This window comes from Vicugna pacos, chromosome X (genome assembly GCF_048564905.1).
Source record: "Vicugna pacos chromosome X, VicPac4, whole genome shotgun sequence".
Classification (NCBI taxonomy): Eukaryota; Metazoa; Chordata; class Mammalia; order Artiodactyla; family Camelidae; genus Vicugna; species Vicugna pacos.
The window spans coordinates 50,183,918-50,203,201 of NC_133023.1; the positions used below are offsets into that span (position 1 = coordinate 50,183,918).

The 19,284-nt window shown below is 37.5% G+C and overlaps 1 protein-coding gene across 1 annotated transcript in view; it reads right to left on the reverse strand.

Annotated features, from left to right (window-relative positions):
* VSIG4 (V-set and immunoglobulin domain containing 4) overlaps window positions 1–19,284 on the reverse strand; it is a 34,495-nt gene that overhangs the window by 10,240 nt on the left and 4,971 nt on the right. Inside the window, exons 2-3 of the mRNA XM_015251775.3 lie at window positions 17,906–18,262; window positions 16,876–17,157 (exon numbers count right to left, since the gene is read on the reverse strand). Of these exons, the coding sequence (XP_015107261.1) occupies window positions 16,876–17,157; window positions 17,906–18,262 (639 nt within the window). The remainder of the gene's footprint in view (window positions 1–16,875; window positions 17,158–17,905; window positions 18,263–19,284) is intronic.

A 19,284-nucleotide genomic window follows, 5' to 3' on the forward strand; every position in this document is an offset into this window, starting at 1 on the left:
ATAGGATAATAGAAAGCATGCCAATCAATGCATAATAGGGATTCCAGAAGGGAAAGAAAGATTGAATGGATTGAAAAGGTATTGGAATAAATCATGACTGAAAACTTCCCAAACTTAAAGGAGGAATCAGGTATCTAATTACAGGAAGCTCAGAGGGTCCCAAACAGGAAGAACCCCAAAAGAGCCACACCAAGACATATCAATATCAAGATGGCCAGAGTCAAGGATAAAGATATGATCCTAAAGGCAGCAAGAGAAAAGCAAAGAGTGAGTTACAAGGGAACCCTCATAAGGCCCTCAGCTGATTTCTTTACACAAACACTATAGGCCAGAAGGGAGTGGCAAGATATATTCAAAGTCTTGAATGAAAAAAAGATGCAGCCTTTGATATTTTATACAGTAAGGCTATCCTTTAGAATAGGAGAGACAAAAAAATTCACAGATAAGCAAAAACTAAAAGAGTTTAGCAACACTAAACCTATGCTAAAAGAAATATTGAAAGGTCTACTCTAAATAGAAAAGAATCAGGATGATAAAGAAATGAGAAACTCATAACTGGAAAGGTGATATCTCATGAATTACACATAAACACGAAGTTGTAAAAGAACTTAATCTAAATCATTAAGAGTGGGAGAGGGAAGCAAGAAAATATACAGTTTTTTCTTTCTGTTTTTAATTTATTGTTCTCATTAGGATGGGGTTGAGATTATATTACTAACAGTTTAATAAACACAGTTATAGTAATGGGTTAATAGACCTACAAAAAGGGTAACCACAAGCCAAAAACTTACAAGGGAGTCACAATAACTAAATAAAATCCATGAAAATGTAAAGGAAAATTACCAAACCACAAAAGGAAGAAGAAAGGAACAAAGAGGATATACCAATTCATCTGCAAAGATAATTTCAAAAACGCATTAAACACACATCTATCATTAATTACTGTAAATGTTAATGGACTAAATGCTCCAGTCAAAAGACACAGAGTGGCAGACTGGATAATAAAGCAAGAACCTTCGATATGCTGCATACAACAGACCCACTTTATGGAGAAGGACACATATAGATTGAGAGTGAAAGGATGGAAAAGGACTTTCCATGCAAATGGAAAAGCCAGTAAAGCAGGTGTTGCAGTACTGATTTCAGACAAAATAGACTTTAAAACAAAGCACATAAAGAAAGATAAAGAAGGACATTTTATAATGACTAAAGGAGTACTACAAAATGAGGATATTACACTTGTTAATATATATGCACCCAATATAGGAGCACCTAAGTACGTAAAACAATTACTAACAGAGATAAAAGGGCATATTGATGGGAATACAACCAGTGTTGGAGATTTTAACACCGCATTAACATCATTAGACAAATCTTCCAGACAAAATTCTTTTCAAGTGCACATGGAACATTTTGTAGGATTTATCATGTACTTGGGCACAAAAGAAGCCTCAACAATTTTAAGAAGATAGAAATTATCTCAAGCATCTTTATTGATCACAATGCCGTGAAACTACAAATCAACTACAGAGAAACAAAGAAGAAAAATAGGAAACCATGGAGATTAAACAGCATGCTATTAAAAAAAATGGGTCAATGATGAAATCAAAGTTGAAATTTAAATATACCATGAGACAAATGAAAATGATAACACAACCATACAAAATTTATGGGACACAGCAAAGGCAGTGCTAAGAGGGAAGTTTATAGTGATACAGGCCTTCTCAAAAAAGAAGAACAATCTCAAATATACAGTCTAACCCACCAGCTAAAAGAATTAGAAAAAGAAGAGCAAAAAACCCTAAAAGGCAACAGAAGGAAGGAAATAATAAAGATCAGGGAGGAAATATATAAAATAGGGGTTAAAAAAACAATTGAAAAAATCATCAAAAAAAACCTATTTTTTTGACAAAGTAAATAAAATCGACAAACCTCTGGCCAAACTCACAAAGAAGAAAAAAGAGCATAAAGAAGCAAAATAAGAAAGGAAAATGGAGAAATTACAACCAATAACATAGAAATGTGGAATATCATATGAGAATAGTATGAATAATTGTATGCAAACAAAATGGATAACCTAGAGGAAATGGACAAATTTCTGGAAACATACAGTCCAGCAAAGAAACTGACTTCTTGAATAAACCAATCACTAAAAATGAAATCAAATTAGCAATAAAAATCCTCCCTATGAATAGAAGTCCAGGACCAGACTGCTTCACCTAGGAATTCTACCAAACATACAAAGAAGAACTCATACCAGTCCTTCTCAAACTCTTCCAGAAGATTGAAAAAGAGGGAATACTCCCAAACTATTCAATGAAGCCACCATCTCCCTGACAACAAAACCAGGCAAAGATACTACCAAAAAAAGAAATTTATAGGCCAATAACACTGATGAATATACATACAAATATCCTCATCAAAATATTAGCAAATAGAATCCAACAGCACATAAAAAAGATTATACATCATAATCAACTGGAGTTTATCCCTGGGACACAAGGGTGGTTCAACATATGCAAATTAATCAATGTAATACATCACATCAACAAGAGAAAGGACAAAAACCACATGATCATCTCAATACATGCAGAAAAAGCATTTGATAAAATTCAACACTGATTTATGGTAAAAACTCTCACAAAAGAACATATCTCAAAATAATAAAAGTTATATATGACAAACCTACAGCCAGTATGCTACTCAACAGTGAAAAACTCAAAAGATTAACCCACTAAAATTTGGGATAAGACAAGGCTGCCCACTATCACCACTCTTATTCAATATAGTCCTGGTAGTCCTAGCCACAGCAATCAGTCAAGGGAGAGAAATAAAAGGGATCCAAATTGGAAAAGAAGAGGCAAAAGTGTCATTATGTGCTGATGACATGTTTCTATATATAGAAAACTCTAAAAGCTCGACACAAAAACTACAAGAGCTGATAGAAGAATGCAGCAAGGTAGCAGGTTACAAGATTAACGTTCAAAAATTAGTTGCATTTCTTTACACTAATGATGAATCAACAGAAAAGAAAGTAAAGAAACAATCTCCTTTAAAATATCACCAAAAATAATACCTAGGAATAAATCTAACCAAGGAGGTGAAAGAATTATACATAGAAAACTATAAACAATTGATGAAGGAAATTAAAGACTTTAAAAAATGGAAAGATATCCCATGCTCTTGGATTGGAAGAATCAATATTGTTAAAATGATCACACTGTCCAAGGCAATCTACAGGTTTTTTTTTTTTTATCAAGTCATATGAGCTGCTTATATATTCTGGAGATCAAGCCTTTGTCGGTTTCATTTGTAAAAATTTTCTCCCATTCCAGAGGTTGTCTTTTTGTTTTACTTATGGTTTCCTTTGCTGTACAGACGCTTATAAGTTTCATTAGGTCCCTTTTGTTTATTCTAGCTTTTATTTCTGTTACTTGGGTAGACTGTTGTAGGATAACATTTTTGAGATTTATGTCAGATAACAACAACAAAAACAAAACAATCAGATAAAAAACTCAGCAGAGAATCTGAATAGGCATTTTTCCCACAGAAGAAGATATATAGATGGCCAAAAGGCACATGAAAATGTGTTTAATGTCACTAATGTTTAGGGCAATGCAAATAAAAACCACAATGAGATATTATATCACACTTGTTAGAATGGTTATTATTGAAAAGATAAGAAATAACAAATACTGGAGATAATGTGGGAAAAAGGAAATTCTATTGCATTTTTGATGGAACTATGAATTTTTGCTGCCACTATGGAGAACAGTATGGAGAGACCTCAAAAAGTTAAGACTAGAACCACTATATTTCACTTCTGGGTATTTATCTGAAGAACTTAAAGACAGTAACTTGAAAAACATTTATGCATACTTATGTTTATTGTGACGTTATTTACAATAGCAAGATGTGGAAACAAACTAAGTGCCTACTGATGGATGAATGGATAAAGATATGGCATGGATATACAATGTGATACTACTCAGCCATAAAAAATAATAAAATTTTGCCATTTGCAACAACATGAATGGACCTTGAAGGTATTATGCTAAGAGAAATAAGTCAGATGGAAAAAGACAAATACTATATGATTTCACTTAGTGTGGTCTCTAAACAAAACAACAACAGCAACAAAATAAATAAGCAAAATAAAACAAAAACAAATTTGTAGATATAGAGATCAAATGAGTGACTACCAAACGAGAAGAAGTTTGGAGGGTGAACAAAATGAGTGAAAGAAGTCAACTGTATGGTGATGAATGGTAAGTACAGTTGTGATGGGGATAACTTTGTAGTGAATATAGACATAATCTGTAGTGTTACATATTAAAATGCTGTACAATTGAAACTTATATAATAAAACATTTTAAAGAGTAAACAAAAACATAATTCTATTACAACATTTAAAGGATGGCAATACTCTCCAAAGCAATCTATAGAATTAATTCAATTGCTGTCAAAATTTCAATGATCTATTTGCAGAAAGGGAAAATCTGGTCCTTAATGAACCAATATAGTTCCATAGAGAACTATAAAGAATCCCAACAAAATAGCTTTAAAAATCTTAGTAAAGAAAAACAAAATTGGAAGACTCACACTTACCAATTTCAAAACTTACTATGACTTTGCAGAAATCAAAACAGTGTGGTACTGAGGGATTGGTAAGATGGCAGAGTAGAAGGACGCTTGTAAGTCACCCTCTCCCACAAATACACCAAGACCCACATCTACAGACCCACTCAGCCAACCAGAGCACCTGCGGAACTCCGACAGAACATTGCCCTCTTCAAAAGATAAAGACGCCAAAAATCTGGTAGGACAAAAGGAAAAAAGAAAGAACAAAAGGCAAAGCAGCGGGACGGGTCCCGCGGGGAGGGAGCGGCAAAGGAGGACTGGCGCTCTCTTGCTGGGTCTCCCCTCTCCAACTGAGAGGCCAGCGGGACAGAGGGGGAGCCTCCGAGGCTCGGATCTGTACAGAGCAGCCCTTGTCTGACAGAACTAAGTTAAACGGGCACAGAGCATCCCAACACCCAGCCTGAGACGCGGGCCGGCAGCGGCGGGCAGGGCCAGGCTGCACAAGCTGGGCGGAGGACGGGGGCGACTGCATGGAGGCAGCTCCGGGGGACTGCAAGGGGCTGGGCGCCATGGCTGTGGGTGTACAGGACAGAACAACCTGGGCCCTCCATAAAACAGCAAGGTTGATGTGCTCTAGGGGGAAGGGTGCATTCCCCCATCTCTGAAAACCCGCGGAAAATTTTCAGGGGAAGAGAGGCAGGGCCCAGGCACAGCCGCCATATTCTCCGGCGCTTAGCACCCAGGTGGGGGCAGAGGTGAAACCTGAATCCACACCAAAGGGCTTAGCAGCCACAAGGGCCAGACTGAGACGGGCCTACAGCCCGGGGCAGATAGAATCCTTCCATCCTGGTCCCTCAGAGAACTTGCTCCACAAAGACAAACAAGGAGCTGGATCTTGGCTCGGAGCAGGGACGAGGCTACCCCTCGGTCTTCCCCGAGCCCTCCCACGGAGCGCGACCAGGGCGGAGCGCGACTAGGGCGGAGCACCGGCCAGGGCAGAGCGCCAACCAGGGCGGAGCACGACTAGGGAGGAGCGCGACCAGGGCAGAGCGCGCAGCCGCACAGAGCAGCGGAGCTATCTGCGGCGCAGGCAGAGGGAGAGCAGCACCCAGCCTGACGGGCTGGAACACAGCCCCTGACCGAGGTGCTGGGAGGGAGCACGACCCGCCCTCCTGCCTGGCCAGTCTGCAACATCTGACTGCGGCATCCGGAGGAGCAGTGACCCGCCTGCCCACAGCAGAGGAGAGCTGCATCTGACCCCGTGTTAGGAGGAGGCGTGATCTGCTTGCCGACAGGTGCTGGGAGCAGCACAGAAGAGGGCGCCAACGGAGGGCCTATGAAAACAAGCTGAGCTTCCAAAACAGGACGAAGACAGAAGGACTTCACATTAAAAGCACACAGACTCCAGGAGAACACCAACAACCCCTTTTGTTTTGTTTGTTTATTTTATTGTTTTTGTTTTTTTTGTTTTCTTTAAATCTGTTTTTACCTGCTCTATTTTCAGGTACTCTCTTAATTTTTACTTCTTAATTCATTTCTATTTCTCTTGGGTTTTGATGTCCTGTTATTGATTAGACACAGGCTTCAACCACATCTATTCATCTCCCCACCCCTTTTTTTTCTTTCTTTTTTTTAAAGGTTTTAAAAGGATGTCTCCACCTGATTAATACTCTGCTTCAACCCGCTCTTCAATTATTCATTATACACTGTTTTCAAACCCTCTTTCTCCCTTCTTTTAAAAATCTTTCTCTCTCTCTCTTACATTTTTCTCTTTTTTTCCTAAGTTCTATTCCTAAATAGACATTAGATAGATAAAAGTCTTAAGATCAAAAATAGACAACTGATACTCCATAAACCACAGTGCCAGAGAGGTATGAGCAAGATGAAGAAGCAGAGAAACCTTTCCCAATTAAAAGAACAAGAGGAATCCCCTGAAAGAAAGATCAATGAAATAGACATCGATAGCCTCCTAGATCAAAATTTCAAAAAAGGAGTGATCAAATTGCTGAAGGAATTAAAAGAGATAGTGCTTAGAGAGATAAAATATGTGAAAAATGAAATTGAAGCTATAAAGAAGAGGCAAATAGAATGGGTAAACTCATTGACAGAGATGAGGAATGATCTAATAGCTGTGCAAAGCTGACTAGTTAATGCAGAAGAACGAAACAGTGATCTAGAAGACAGGGCATTAGAAAGCACCCTTTCAGAAGAACTACAAGATAAGAAAATAAAAAATAATGATAATAGCATAAGGGACCTATGGGATAATATAAAGCATCCCAATCTACACATAATAGGGGTCCCAGAACGGGAAGAATGTTCAAAGTGGATTGAAAAGGTTTTTGAAGAAATCATGATTGAAAACTTCCCAAAATTAAAGAAGGAATCAGATATCCAAGTACAGGAAACTCAGAGGGTCCCAAACAGGAAGAATCCAAATAGACCCACACAAGACATATCATAATCAAGATGGCCAGAGTCAAGGATAAAGAAATGATTCTAAAGGCAGCAAGAGAAAAGCAAAGAGTGAATTACAAGGGAACCCCTATAAGGCTCTCAGCTGATTTCTCTACACAAACACTACAGGCCAGAAGGGAGTGGCAAGATATATTCAAAGCCCTGAATGAAAAAAAGATGCAGCCTAGGATATTTTATCCAGCAAGGCTATCCTTTAGGATAGAAGGAGAAATAAAGAGTTTCACAGACAAAACAAAGCTGCAGGAGTTTAGCAACACTAAACCCATGCTAAAAGAAACATTGAAAGGGCTATTCTAAATAGAAAAGGATCAGGATGCCACAGAAATGAGAAATTCACAACTGGAAAGGTGATAATTCATGAATTACAAATAAAGAAAACACGAAATTATAAAAGAAGACATACAAATCACTGAGAGTGGGAGAGGGAGGCAGGGAAATATAGAATTTTTTTTATTTCTTTTTTGAATTTTTTTAACAGTAGGATGGGTTTGAGATCATTTTATTATCAGTTTAATAAAAACAGGTATAGGTTAATAGATTTACAAAAAAGGGTAGCCACAAGTCAAAAATTTACAAGGGAGTCACAAAAATTAAATAAAATCCATGATAATACAAAGGAAAATTACCAAACCACAAAAGGAAGAAGAAAGGAACAAAGAGGTTATACCAATTCATCTGCAAAGATAATTTCAAAAACGCATTAAACACACATCTATCATTAATTACTGTAAATGTTAATGGACTAAATGCTCCAGTCAAAAGACATAGAGTGGCAGACTGGATAATAAAGCAAGAACCTTCGATATGCTGCATACAACAGACCCACTTTATGGAGAAGGACACATATAGATTGAGAGTGAAAGGATGGAAAAGGATATTCCATGCAAATGGAAAAGCCAAAAAAGCAGGTGTTGCAGTAATGATTTCAGACAAAATAGACTTTAAAACAAAGGCCATAAAGAAGGGTAAAGAAGGACATTTTATAATGATTAAAGGAGTGATAAAAGATGAAGTTATTACCCTCGTTAATATATATGCACCCAATATAGTAGCACCTAATTACATACAAGAATTACTAACAGAGATAAAGGGTGATATTGATGGGAATACAATCATAGTTGGAGATTTTAACACTGCATTAACATCTCTAGACAGATCTTCCAGACAGAAAATAAACAAGGCAACAGAGAAATTAAATACTACAATAGAAAAACTAGATTTGGTGGATAATTTCAGAGAATTACACCCCCAAAAAATACAATATACATTCTTTTCAAGTGCACATGGAACATTTTCCAGGATCGATCATGTACTTGGACACAAAAGAAACCTCAACAATTTTAAGAAGATTGAGATTACCTCAAGCATCTTTACTGACCACAGTGCCATGAAACTGGAAATCAACAACAGAGAAACAAAGGAGAAAAAAAGAAAAGCATGGAGATTAAACAATATGTTATTGAAAAAACAATGGGTCAATGAGGAAATTAAAGCTGTAATTAAAAAATACCTTGAGACAAATGATAATGAAAGCACAACCACTCAAAACCTATGGGACATAGCAAAGGTAGTGCTAAGAGGGAAGTTTATAGCGATACAGGCCTTTTTCAAAAAAGAAGAACAATCTCAAATAAACAAGATAACCCACCACCTGAATCAAATAGAAAAAGAAGAACAAAAAGCCCCAAAAAGCAGGAGAAGGAAGGAAATAATAAAGATCAGAGAGGAATTAAATACAATAGAGATTAACAAGACCATAGAAAATATCAACCGAACCAAAAGCTGTTTTTTTGAAAAAGTAAATAAAATCGACAAACCTCTGGCCAAACTCACAAAGAAGAAAAAAGAGAGAGCACAAATTAGCAAAATAAGAAAGGAAAGTGGAGAAATTACAACAAACAAAATAGAAACACAGAATATCATACGAGAATATTATGAAAAACTATATGGAAACAAACTGGATAACCTAGAGGAGATGGACAAGTTTCTGGAAACATACTGTCCACCAAAACTGAATCAAGAAGAAACTGACCACTTGAACAATCCGATCACTAGAAAGGAAATAGATATAGCAATTAAAAACCTCCCTACAAATAAAAGCCAGGACCGGATGGCTTCACCAGGGAATTCTACCAAACATACAAAGAAGAACTCATACCAGTCCTTCTCAAACTCTTACAGATCATTGAAAAGGAGGGAATACTCCCAAACCCATTCTATGAAGCCACCATCACCCTGATACCAAAACCAGGCAAAGACACTACAAAAAAAGAGAATTATAGGCCAATATCACTGATGAACATAGACGCCAAAATCCTCACCAAAATTTTAGCAAATAGAATCCAACAACAAATAAAAAAGATTATACATCATGACCAAGTGGGGTTCATCCCAGGGACACAAGGCTGGTTCAACATATGCAAATCAATCAATGTAATACATCACATCAACAAGAGAAAGAACAAAAACCACATGATCATCTCAATCGATGCAGAAAAAGCATTTGATAAAATTCAACATGCATTTATGATAAAAACTCTTGCCAAAGTGGGTATAGAAGGATCATATCTCAACATAATAAAAGCTATGTATGACAAACCTACAGCCAGCATATTTCTCAATGGTGAAAAACTCAAAAGCTTCCCACTAAAATCTGGGACAAGACAAGGATGCCCACTATCACCCCTCCTATTCAACATAGTCCTGGAAGTTCTAGCCACAGCAATCAGGCAAGAGAAAGAAATAAAAACGATCCAAATTGGAAAAGAAGAGGTAAAAGTGTTATTATATGCTGACGACATGTTACTATATATAGAATATTCTAACAGGTCCACACAAAAGCTACTAGAGCTGATTGAAGAATTCAGCAAGGTAGCAGGTTACAAAATTAATGTTCAAAAATCAGTTGCATTTCTTTACACTAACGGTAAATCAACAGAAAAAGGAAGTAAAGAAACAATCCCCTTTAAATAGCACCCAAAGTAATAAAATATCTGGGAATAAATCTAACCAAGTAGGTGAAAGAATTATACCAGAAAACTATAAAACATTGATGAAGGAAATTAAAGAAGAGTTTAATAAATGGAAAGATATTCCTTGCTCTTGGATTGGAAGAATCAATATTGTTAAAATGGTCATACCGCCCAATGCAATCTACAGATTTAATGCAATCCCTATCAAATTACCAAGGACATATTTTACAGAACTGGAACAAATCATAATAAAATTTCTATGGAACCATCAAAGACCTAGAATTTCTTAAGCATTACTGAAGAGAAAGAAAGAGGTTGGAGGAATAACTTTCCCACTTCAGACAATAGTATAGAGCTACAGTCATCAAGACAGCATGGTATTACAACCAAAACAGACATATAGACCAATGGAACAGAATAGAGAGCCCAGAAATGAACCCACAAACCTTTGGTCAACTAATCTTCGACAAAGGAGGCAAGAATATACAATGGAATAAAGACAGTCTCTTCAGAAAATGGTGTTGGGAAAACTGGACAGCAGCATGTAAAACAATGAAGCTAGAACACACCCTTACACCATACACAAAAATCAACTCAAAATGGATTAAAGACTTAAACATAAGACCAGATACAATAAACCTCCTAGAGGAAAACATAGGCAAAACATTATCTGACATACATCTCAAAAATTTTCTCCTAGAAGAAATAAAAGCAAGAATAAACAAATGGGACCTAATGAAACTTACAAGCTTCTGCAGAGCAAAGGAAACCAGAAATAAAACAAGAAGCAAACCTACGGAATGGGAGAAAATTTTTGCAAGTGAAACTGACAAAGGCTTGATCTCCAAAACATATAAGCAGATCATATGACTCAATAAGAAAAGAATTAACAACCCAATCCATAAATGGGCAGAAGACCTAAACAAGCAATTCTCCAAGGAAGACACACAAATGATCAAAAAGCACATGAAAAAATGTTCAATATCACTAATTATCAGAGAAATGCAAATCAAACCTACAATGAGGTATCACCTCACACCAGTCAGAATGGCCGTCATTCAAAAATCCACAAGTGACAAATGCTGTAGAGGCTGTGGAGAAAGGGGAACCCTCCTACACTGCTGGTGGGAATGCAGTTTGGTGCAGCCACTATGGAAAACAGTGTAAAGATTCCTCAGAAGTCTAGGAATAGACTTACCATATGACCCAGGAATCCCACTCCTGGGCTTGTACCCAGAAGGAAATCTATTTCAGGGTGACACCTGCACCCCAATATTCATAGCAGCACTATTTACAATTGCCAAAACATGGAAACAGCCTAAATGTCCATCAACAGGTGACTGTATAAAGAAGAAGTGGTATATTTATACAATGGAATACTACTCAGCCATAAAAACCGACAACATAATGCCATTTGCAGCAACATGGATGCTCCTGGAGAATTTCATTCTAAGGGAAGTAAGCCAGAAAGAGAAAGAAAAATACCATATGATATCGCTCATATGTGGAATCTAAAAAACAAAAATAAAAACAAACAAATAAACAAAAACAATGCGTAAATACAGGACAGAAATAGACTCATGGACAGAGAATACAGACTTGTGGTTACCAGGTGGGTGGAGGGTGGGAAGGGATAGACTGGGATTTCAAAATTGTAGAATAGATAAACAAGATTACACTGTATAGCAGTGGGAAATATACACAAAATGTTATGATAAATCACAGAGAAAAAAATGTTACAATGAGTATGTATATGTCCATGAATGACTGAAAAATTGTGCTGAACACTGGAATTTGACACAACATTGTAAAATGATTATAAATCAATAAAAAATATTAAAAATAAATAAATACATACATACATACATACATACATACATACCTAAAAAAAACAGTGTGGTACTGGTATAAATAGAGGTAAATATAGACAAATATTAGTGTAATACAATTGAGAGTCCAGAACTAAATCTGTGTATCTTTGACCATTAATCTTTGACAATACTGCCAAGACTATTCGATGGGAAAGATTAGTTTCCTCAACTAATGGTGTTGGCACAACTGGATAACAAAATAATGAAATTGGGTCTCTACCTCATACCATATACAAAAAAATCAACTCAAAATGAATCAAAGACCTAAACATAAGAGCTAAAACTATAAAATTCTTAAAAGAAAACGTTAGAAATAAACCTTTATAACCTTGATTTTGGTTATGGGTTCTTAGCTATAATACCAAAGCATAAGGATCAAAAGTAAAATAGCAGATAAGTTGGGCTTCATCTGCATTAAAACTTTTGTTCATCAAAGGGCTCTATCAAGAAAGTGAAGGGCAACCTAAAGAATGGGAGAAAATATTTGTAAATAGTATATCTGAAAATGGTCTAGTTCTCAGAATACATAAAGAACACTTACAACTCAACAGTAAAAAGGTGAACAACCAAATTTCAAAATGTGCAATGTATATGAATAAGCAGTTCTCCAAAGAAGGCATAGAAATGGCTAATACGCACACGAAAAGATACACAACATCATTAGTCATTAGGTACATGCAATTCATAACCACAATGAGATACCACTTCACATTCACTAAGTATGCTATAATTAAAAGAAAAATAAATAGAAAATAGCAAGTTGGTGAGGATGTGAAAAAATTGTAGCACACATGCATTGCTGGTGGGAATGTAAAATAGTGCAGTCACTTTGGGAAAGAGTTTGGCGGGTACTCAAAAAGTTAAACATATAACCACTATAAATAAAAATAGATAAAAGAAACAAATTTCTGCTGTATAGCACAGGGAACTATATTCAATATCTTGTAATAACCTTCAGTGAAAAAGAACATGAAAATTAATATATGTATGTGTATATATACACATACACACATGACTGGGAAATTGTGCTGTACATCAGAAATTGACACATTGTAGCTGACTATGCTTCAATTAAAAACAAGTTAAACATAGAGTGATTATATGACCCAACATTTCCGCTCTTAAAAAAGTACATCCACATGAAAACTTTCATGATTGCTCATAAAAGCATTACTTATAACAGCCAAAATATTACAGCAGCCAAAAAGTAGAAACAATCCAAATGCCCATCTACTGATGAATGGATAATAGCATGTGTTATAGCCACACAATGGAATATTATTTGGAAATAAAAAGAATGAAGTATTGATACAACATAGATAGACTTTGAAAACATTATGTTAAGTGAAAGAAACCAGACACAATAAAATCACATATTTATGGTTCAACTTATATGTAATACCCAGGATGAGTAAATACATAAAGACAGAAGCAGATTAGTATTTTCTAGGCAATGGGAGAATGGGAAAAAGCAGTGAAAACCTAGTGGGTACAACATTTTCTTCCAGGGTGATTAAAATGTTCTAGAAACAGATAATGGTGATGGTTGCACAAACTTCTGAGCCACTGAATTATATACTTTAAAATGTTGAATATTATAGTGTGTGAAGTATATCTCAGTAAAAAAGGAAGATGTCAATGAAAGGTTGATAGAATTTCTTTAGGCAAAGAAGGAGGAAGAACATTGCACGCAGAGGGAACATAATTTTATGTTTTAGATGTGGAGAGATATTTTAGAAGATAAGGCTGAATAGATAAGCTGGAAACAGATTAAGGGAGTTAAGGCTTTATTCTTTGGTAGAAGCATTCATGGGGAGTAACAGAATGTTGTTGAGGAAGGAAAAGTTACATTGCTTAATCTAAGTTTTGGGAAAATAATTCTGACAAAGTGTGATAGAGTTTTTGAAGATAAGAGAGTGCATATTTTGACCTGTCATTGACAAATATTCATTAAGAGCCTCCTGTCTGCCAGGTACTTTGCTGAACTATGGAGAGCTAGTCATGGATTTTATGTCTAGTGACATATAACAGATACTCAATAAATGTAGAATAAGTTAATGGTTTGGTGAGGATGGGAGGACATGGGGAGATCATTTAAAAAGCTATTGAAATTGTTAAGGGAAAAAGAGGAATAAACTACGAGAGTATGGGAAAAGAAAAGAAGAGCTTAATAAGAGAACTGATTCAGTAGTTGAATTCAAGGAACTTGGTGATCTTGATGATTATTTGAGAGGTGAAGGAGAAGGAAGAGTGAAAGACATTGCTGAATTTTCTCACAGGTTTGAGGAGTAGCTTTTGTGACTAAAAGGTAAGTTTAGTTTTAGACAAGTGAGATTAAAAATGAAGCTGTCCAGAGGTAACTAGTCATTGAAATCAGGCTCTAAGGAGAGAAATTAGGGATGAAATTGTTGATTTGAGTATTGTTAGCTTAGAGGTGATATTTGAAGCCACATAAGTTAATAAAAATCCTCTTATGAAATGCTATAGACATACAGGAAGACAGGAATATCTTTAAGGATACTTAAAATCAACGGATGAATCAAGGAAGTTACAGCAAAAGTGTCTGAGAAGGATCAGACAGATAGGTACTAGGAGAACCAAGAGAGATGTGGTGTTGATACTAGTGGTTGAAAAGGCTTTGAAGAGGAAGAAATGTTCAACAGGGCTAACTGCTACAGAGGCATTGAGGAGGATGAGTGTAAATGGAACTTTGGTGATTTGGAGGTCAGTGATGACTCCAGTTTACAAAGTTATGTTGTGATAAATTGAGAGGGACAGTAGTTTGGTAGTGGCCAAAGGAGAGGGATGGGGTGGCAGATGGGAAGAAAGATTTTTATGTTATTTTAAGTAACATATATGTGTGTATATATATTAAATAACATACATATACACATTAGGTTTACATACATACATAGATAGATATTATATAATCCATCCATACAGACATACATTTTAGGCTTTTGTAGAGGATAATGGGTGAAGCAGAGAGTTGGAGTAGTTGAGGTTAAGAGCTCAGAGAGAGTTTGCTATGAAGAGAAGAAAGGCACATTGTACTCTGAGCCAAGAGAGGATGGGTAGGGAAATGTCAAGATAGATTATGGTTGATAGAATTCACATTTGAGGGAAGGGTCTGGATCTTCTCAAAGAAGGCGGAGGTGACCTCATCTCTGGGAGCAGGGCTGGGGACATGAAATTAGGCAGAAAGTGTTCTGAATAGCTCCTATAAGGAATGGGACAAAGATGAGCACATTGATTGACAAATAGCATGGGGATAGGCAATGGATGTCACAGAGCGTGAAAATGAACTGGGACCAATGCATCTCTGGGCTTTTTTTGCAAGCAGAGCTCAGCAGCCAAAGATTGTGAGCAAAGAAATGGCATACAGAGCCATCCTAGAACTGAGGATCTGTACAGAGGCTGAGGTGGAGGGATGAGGGGCTGAGAGCTATGTAAGGCAGAGATGAAACAGGAGACCAAACTTATGGGACCAGATTGAAATGGAGAAAGAGGCAGGTAGAGGAAGCCAAGAGAGAGTAGCTTGTCTCAGAGAGCAGGGAAGGATAGAAGGCTTAGAGTATCTTCTCTGAATCTCAATTTCCTTATCTGTCCATAGAGGTCAATAGTTAGCACTGCCTAACAGCTGCCTGTAAGCATGGATTGTCATAAGGAATTGACAGGTTAATTGGTTGTGAGCAAGGTCCTAGCCAGATGGGCTAGGAATGAACTCAGAGAAATCTGAGAGTGTTCAACTTGTCTCTTTATGAAGTATACATTCTTGGACTTCCTGGCCATGTCCTGTTCTCTCTACTTGACCTGATTGTCACCTCAGAGAACTAGACCAGTGTCCATATAATTCTCTGAGAATGAGACTGCCCTTGTTACCCTGTAAACTAACAGACCAAAACCTACAGCACATACATCCTCACTACAGCTCAACTTTGGGAAAAAAATCCCTGCAGGCAAAACAGGAGTCTAAAACCAACATTAGTCTCGTAATCCAAATGGAAAAAGCCAGTTTGCTCAATTGACTTATACAGAGATAGCCTCAGTGGATAACAATTTTCAGGTGGCTGTGAATGTAATTTCCTAAAAGCAGTTCCCAATGTGTTTTGGGCTATGAAAACCTTACTGAAATAAGTGTATTTCCTTCCAAGGAGATTTCTTGAAAGGCAACAAGACTCACTTGGACATATCGCTGCTGGGCTGTTCATTTAAACTCAGCCTACATTCTTTATGTACATAGTTTGTAGTGTTCCAAAGAAAATGCTGTAGTGAATAGTCAGATCTTAATTAACCAGAGTTGATATTCATTGAGACTTCAATCAGTACTTGCATTTGGCTTTAATAAAAAGGAGGGGGTGGATTTAAAGAAACTATGTAGAGATCTGGACTTTATTTTATAAAGGAAAACCAAACATACTCAACCAACAAAATAACAACAACAAAAAACTCACCAAACAAAGCACAACAAAAACAAACAAACAAAAACTATTCAAAAGGGTGACCAGGGGCTGGTATAGGTTCAACCATGAAAGGCAATCAGACATAGGGGAAAGAACATGAAATTTGAGTGCAAATCCAGGATTGAACTTCTAAGCTGTGAGTCCCTGGGCAAGTAGATTTCCCTTTCTGACTCAGTTTCTTCTTCTGTAAAGTGAAGGTAATGATAACTATCTCATATTTTGGGGATTCAATAGGAAAACATGTGCATTGTATCTAGCAAGTAAAAATACCTAGTAAATGTCACTTTCCCCTTTATCATTTTTATCTACTTAACCTACAACATGACAGGCACTGTCTCCAGCCCTATTGTCCCCAGTGTAGAATTTTTTGTTTTTGTAATTGAACAACCCAGGACTCCCTCCCCACCCCCCCATCCCAACTTCTTTTCTCAGGAATAAGGACATTATACTGATATTTCTCTGGAACAAGGTGGTCTGTTGAGATATTCACCAGGAAAGAGGGTTACTCACCCTTGACTACAAACTTCACAGTGTCACTGTACTGCTCAGAGCCTACTCGGCCCTTGGCAGTACAGAAATAAAAGCCCGAGTCAGTCACCACTGCAGGCTTGAAGAGTAAGGTACTCCTGGTTGCTAGTTTGATAGGTTCTTGATTGTTAATCTGTTCCTTGTACCAAACATAACTGATGGGAGGAGAACCTCGAGCTTGGCATTGAAGGCTAATCCTCATTCCCTGGGGTACTGTGAAGCCATAGTCATTGCCAGTCATCACTGTGGGCTTAGATACAGGGACTGCAAAGAAAGACAAGAGAGGAGGCTCTGAGAAGCTACAAGGATATGGGAATACAAGGCTGAGTCATCCCTGCTGGGTTTCAGAGGTATAGATATATTTCTGCAATGAGAAGTAACAGGGGTTCTTCTCTTGGGAAGGAAAAAGGGAATAGGAAAATTTAAATAAATAAGATCTTCCTTTGGAAGATTAGGTACCATTTTGTATTACCTGAAGTTTTGGATTATCCAGAATTAAAAAAATCAACAGACTGAAAAAAATACTGTTTTTATTTTGTTTTGTTTTAGGCTCAAGTAGAGTTTTTGGATTATCTGCAGTTTTGGATTACCAGGGACAGACCTTTGTAAAATTGTCAAGCCAGCAAAATTAATCCATGCATTCCTTTCCCTATAACTTTTCTGTCAGTATCTAGCCACTCTCCAATATACTGATCAGATATACTCATTTTTATGAGGTTTAAGACTCAGAGCACAAGAAAGGCAATCATACTATGGATGCTGGAATTTCTGGGACACTTTGAAGGTGTAGAGATTTGAAGGCAAGTGAGCATTCCCAACACTTATTAAATTCTGCCATGAGAGTGGTAACACTGAGGTCACTCTGTCCACTTCTTCTGATTAACACATATAACTGAAGAGGGATTATGCACAAGGAAACAAAGCTCTCTGGGTTTCTCAGGGTTTTCTAGGATTACAGTCTTCTATTGGGTCTTTGCTTACCAGTACTTTCCTAGCCCCAACAGTGACTCACGTTTCTGGACACGGAGTTCAGTGATCTTATCTCTCATGAATTTGTTGCCATCAGAGGTCTGCCAAGTGACTTCACACGTGTAGTGGCTCCGGTCATCCATCTCCAGGGTATTCAGTTGGAGGGAGACATCTCCTGGAACCTGGTGGTTCACGTGTAGGCGACCCCGGTACTTTGCTTGCTGGACATGGTCTCCAGAGGAGTCACGTAGAAAGATGGTTACTGGGTTTGAGTCACGTTGTACCAGCCACCTTACCAAGACTTGTGTATAGCCTTGCAGAGGACCATAGGTGCAGGGAATATTTACATCCCCTTTCCAAGGCCCTGTCACATTCTCAGGCACTTCCAGGATGGGATGGCCTGAAAACGGGGAACAGAAGAAGGAAAGATACACAGATGACACACCTACCTGGGGACTAGGGTGGCAATGGCAGGCCTCATAGAGGCTTCTGAGAAACACTTTAACTCACACTTTCAGATTCCCCACGCCCTTTTGTTCTCTGCCAGTCTTCCCATCAATCAGAACCAGTCCTCAGAAGGAGAGCCCTTAAAGTTGTTTAGTTTTTATGAGTTTCAAGTCCTTTCCTGCTGCCTCGCTGTGAGGTGACCCTGGGCAAGTTGTCTTTCACCTAGGAGGATATGTTTTCTTCATATATAATGTAGAGAATTTGGATGGAATGTTTCTGTAACCTCAGCTTCCTCATCTGTACAATGACTCTGATGAGGCTAATAATACTATGCCTACTCCTCCAAATTCAATTCGAGGAGACCACAAAGTGATAGCTGGTCAATTATGTATGAGACAATGATCTCTAAGGGTCTACAAATTACAACATTCTGTAAATCCATGAAAAAAACTTCTTTCAACATTTTCTAAAGGAAATGTGGGAACAAATGCTGAGCAGTTGGGTCTGAGCTATTTTATTGCTTGTAATTATGTACCTGGAGAAATGTGGTGGCTTCAGGACTCAGAAAGAAAGGGCTATTTGCCCTGCTTATTCTGCATTGCTTCCTCAGAAGGGCTCAGTGATTGGGTTCTTAGAATAAAGCTCTTCTCTGGAAGAGAGGAAGGAGGCAGGCAAAGGACAATTCTGAGGGTAGAAACTTGTGTGAGATGCATTCCTGTTTAACAAAGTCATTAGTTATTGTTAAGTTTTAAGCCCGTAATTTGTAAGCCTGACTTTTTTTTTAATTTCTCTTTTTCTCTATTTATTTCTCCTTTGGCTTCTCTGAGTTCTCAGCAAAGGTACACTGGAAGTTTTCATCCTGAGGAGGAATGGAGAGGAAAAGTTCTGGAGAGGAAAATGTTCTAAGTATGGTCCTAGACGTGGCTGGTAGGGGTGTTGGTAAGTCCAAAGGGTGATTGCTTCTTGGCTTGCTGG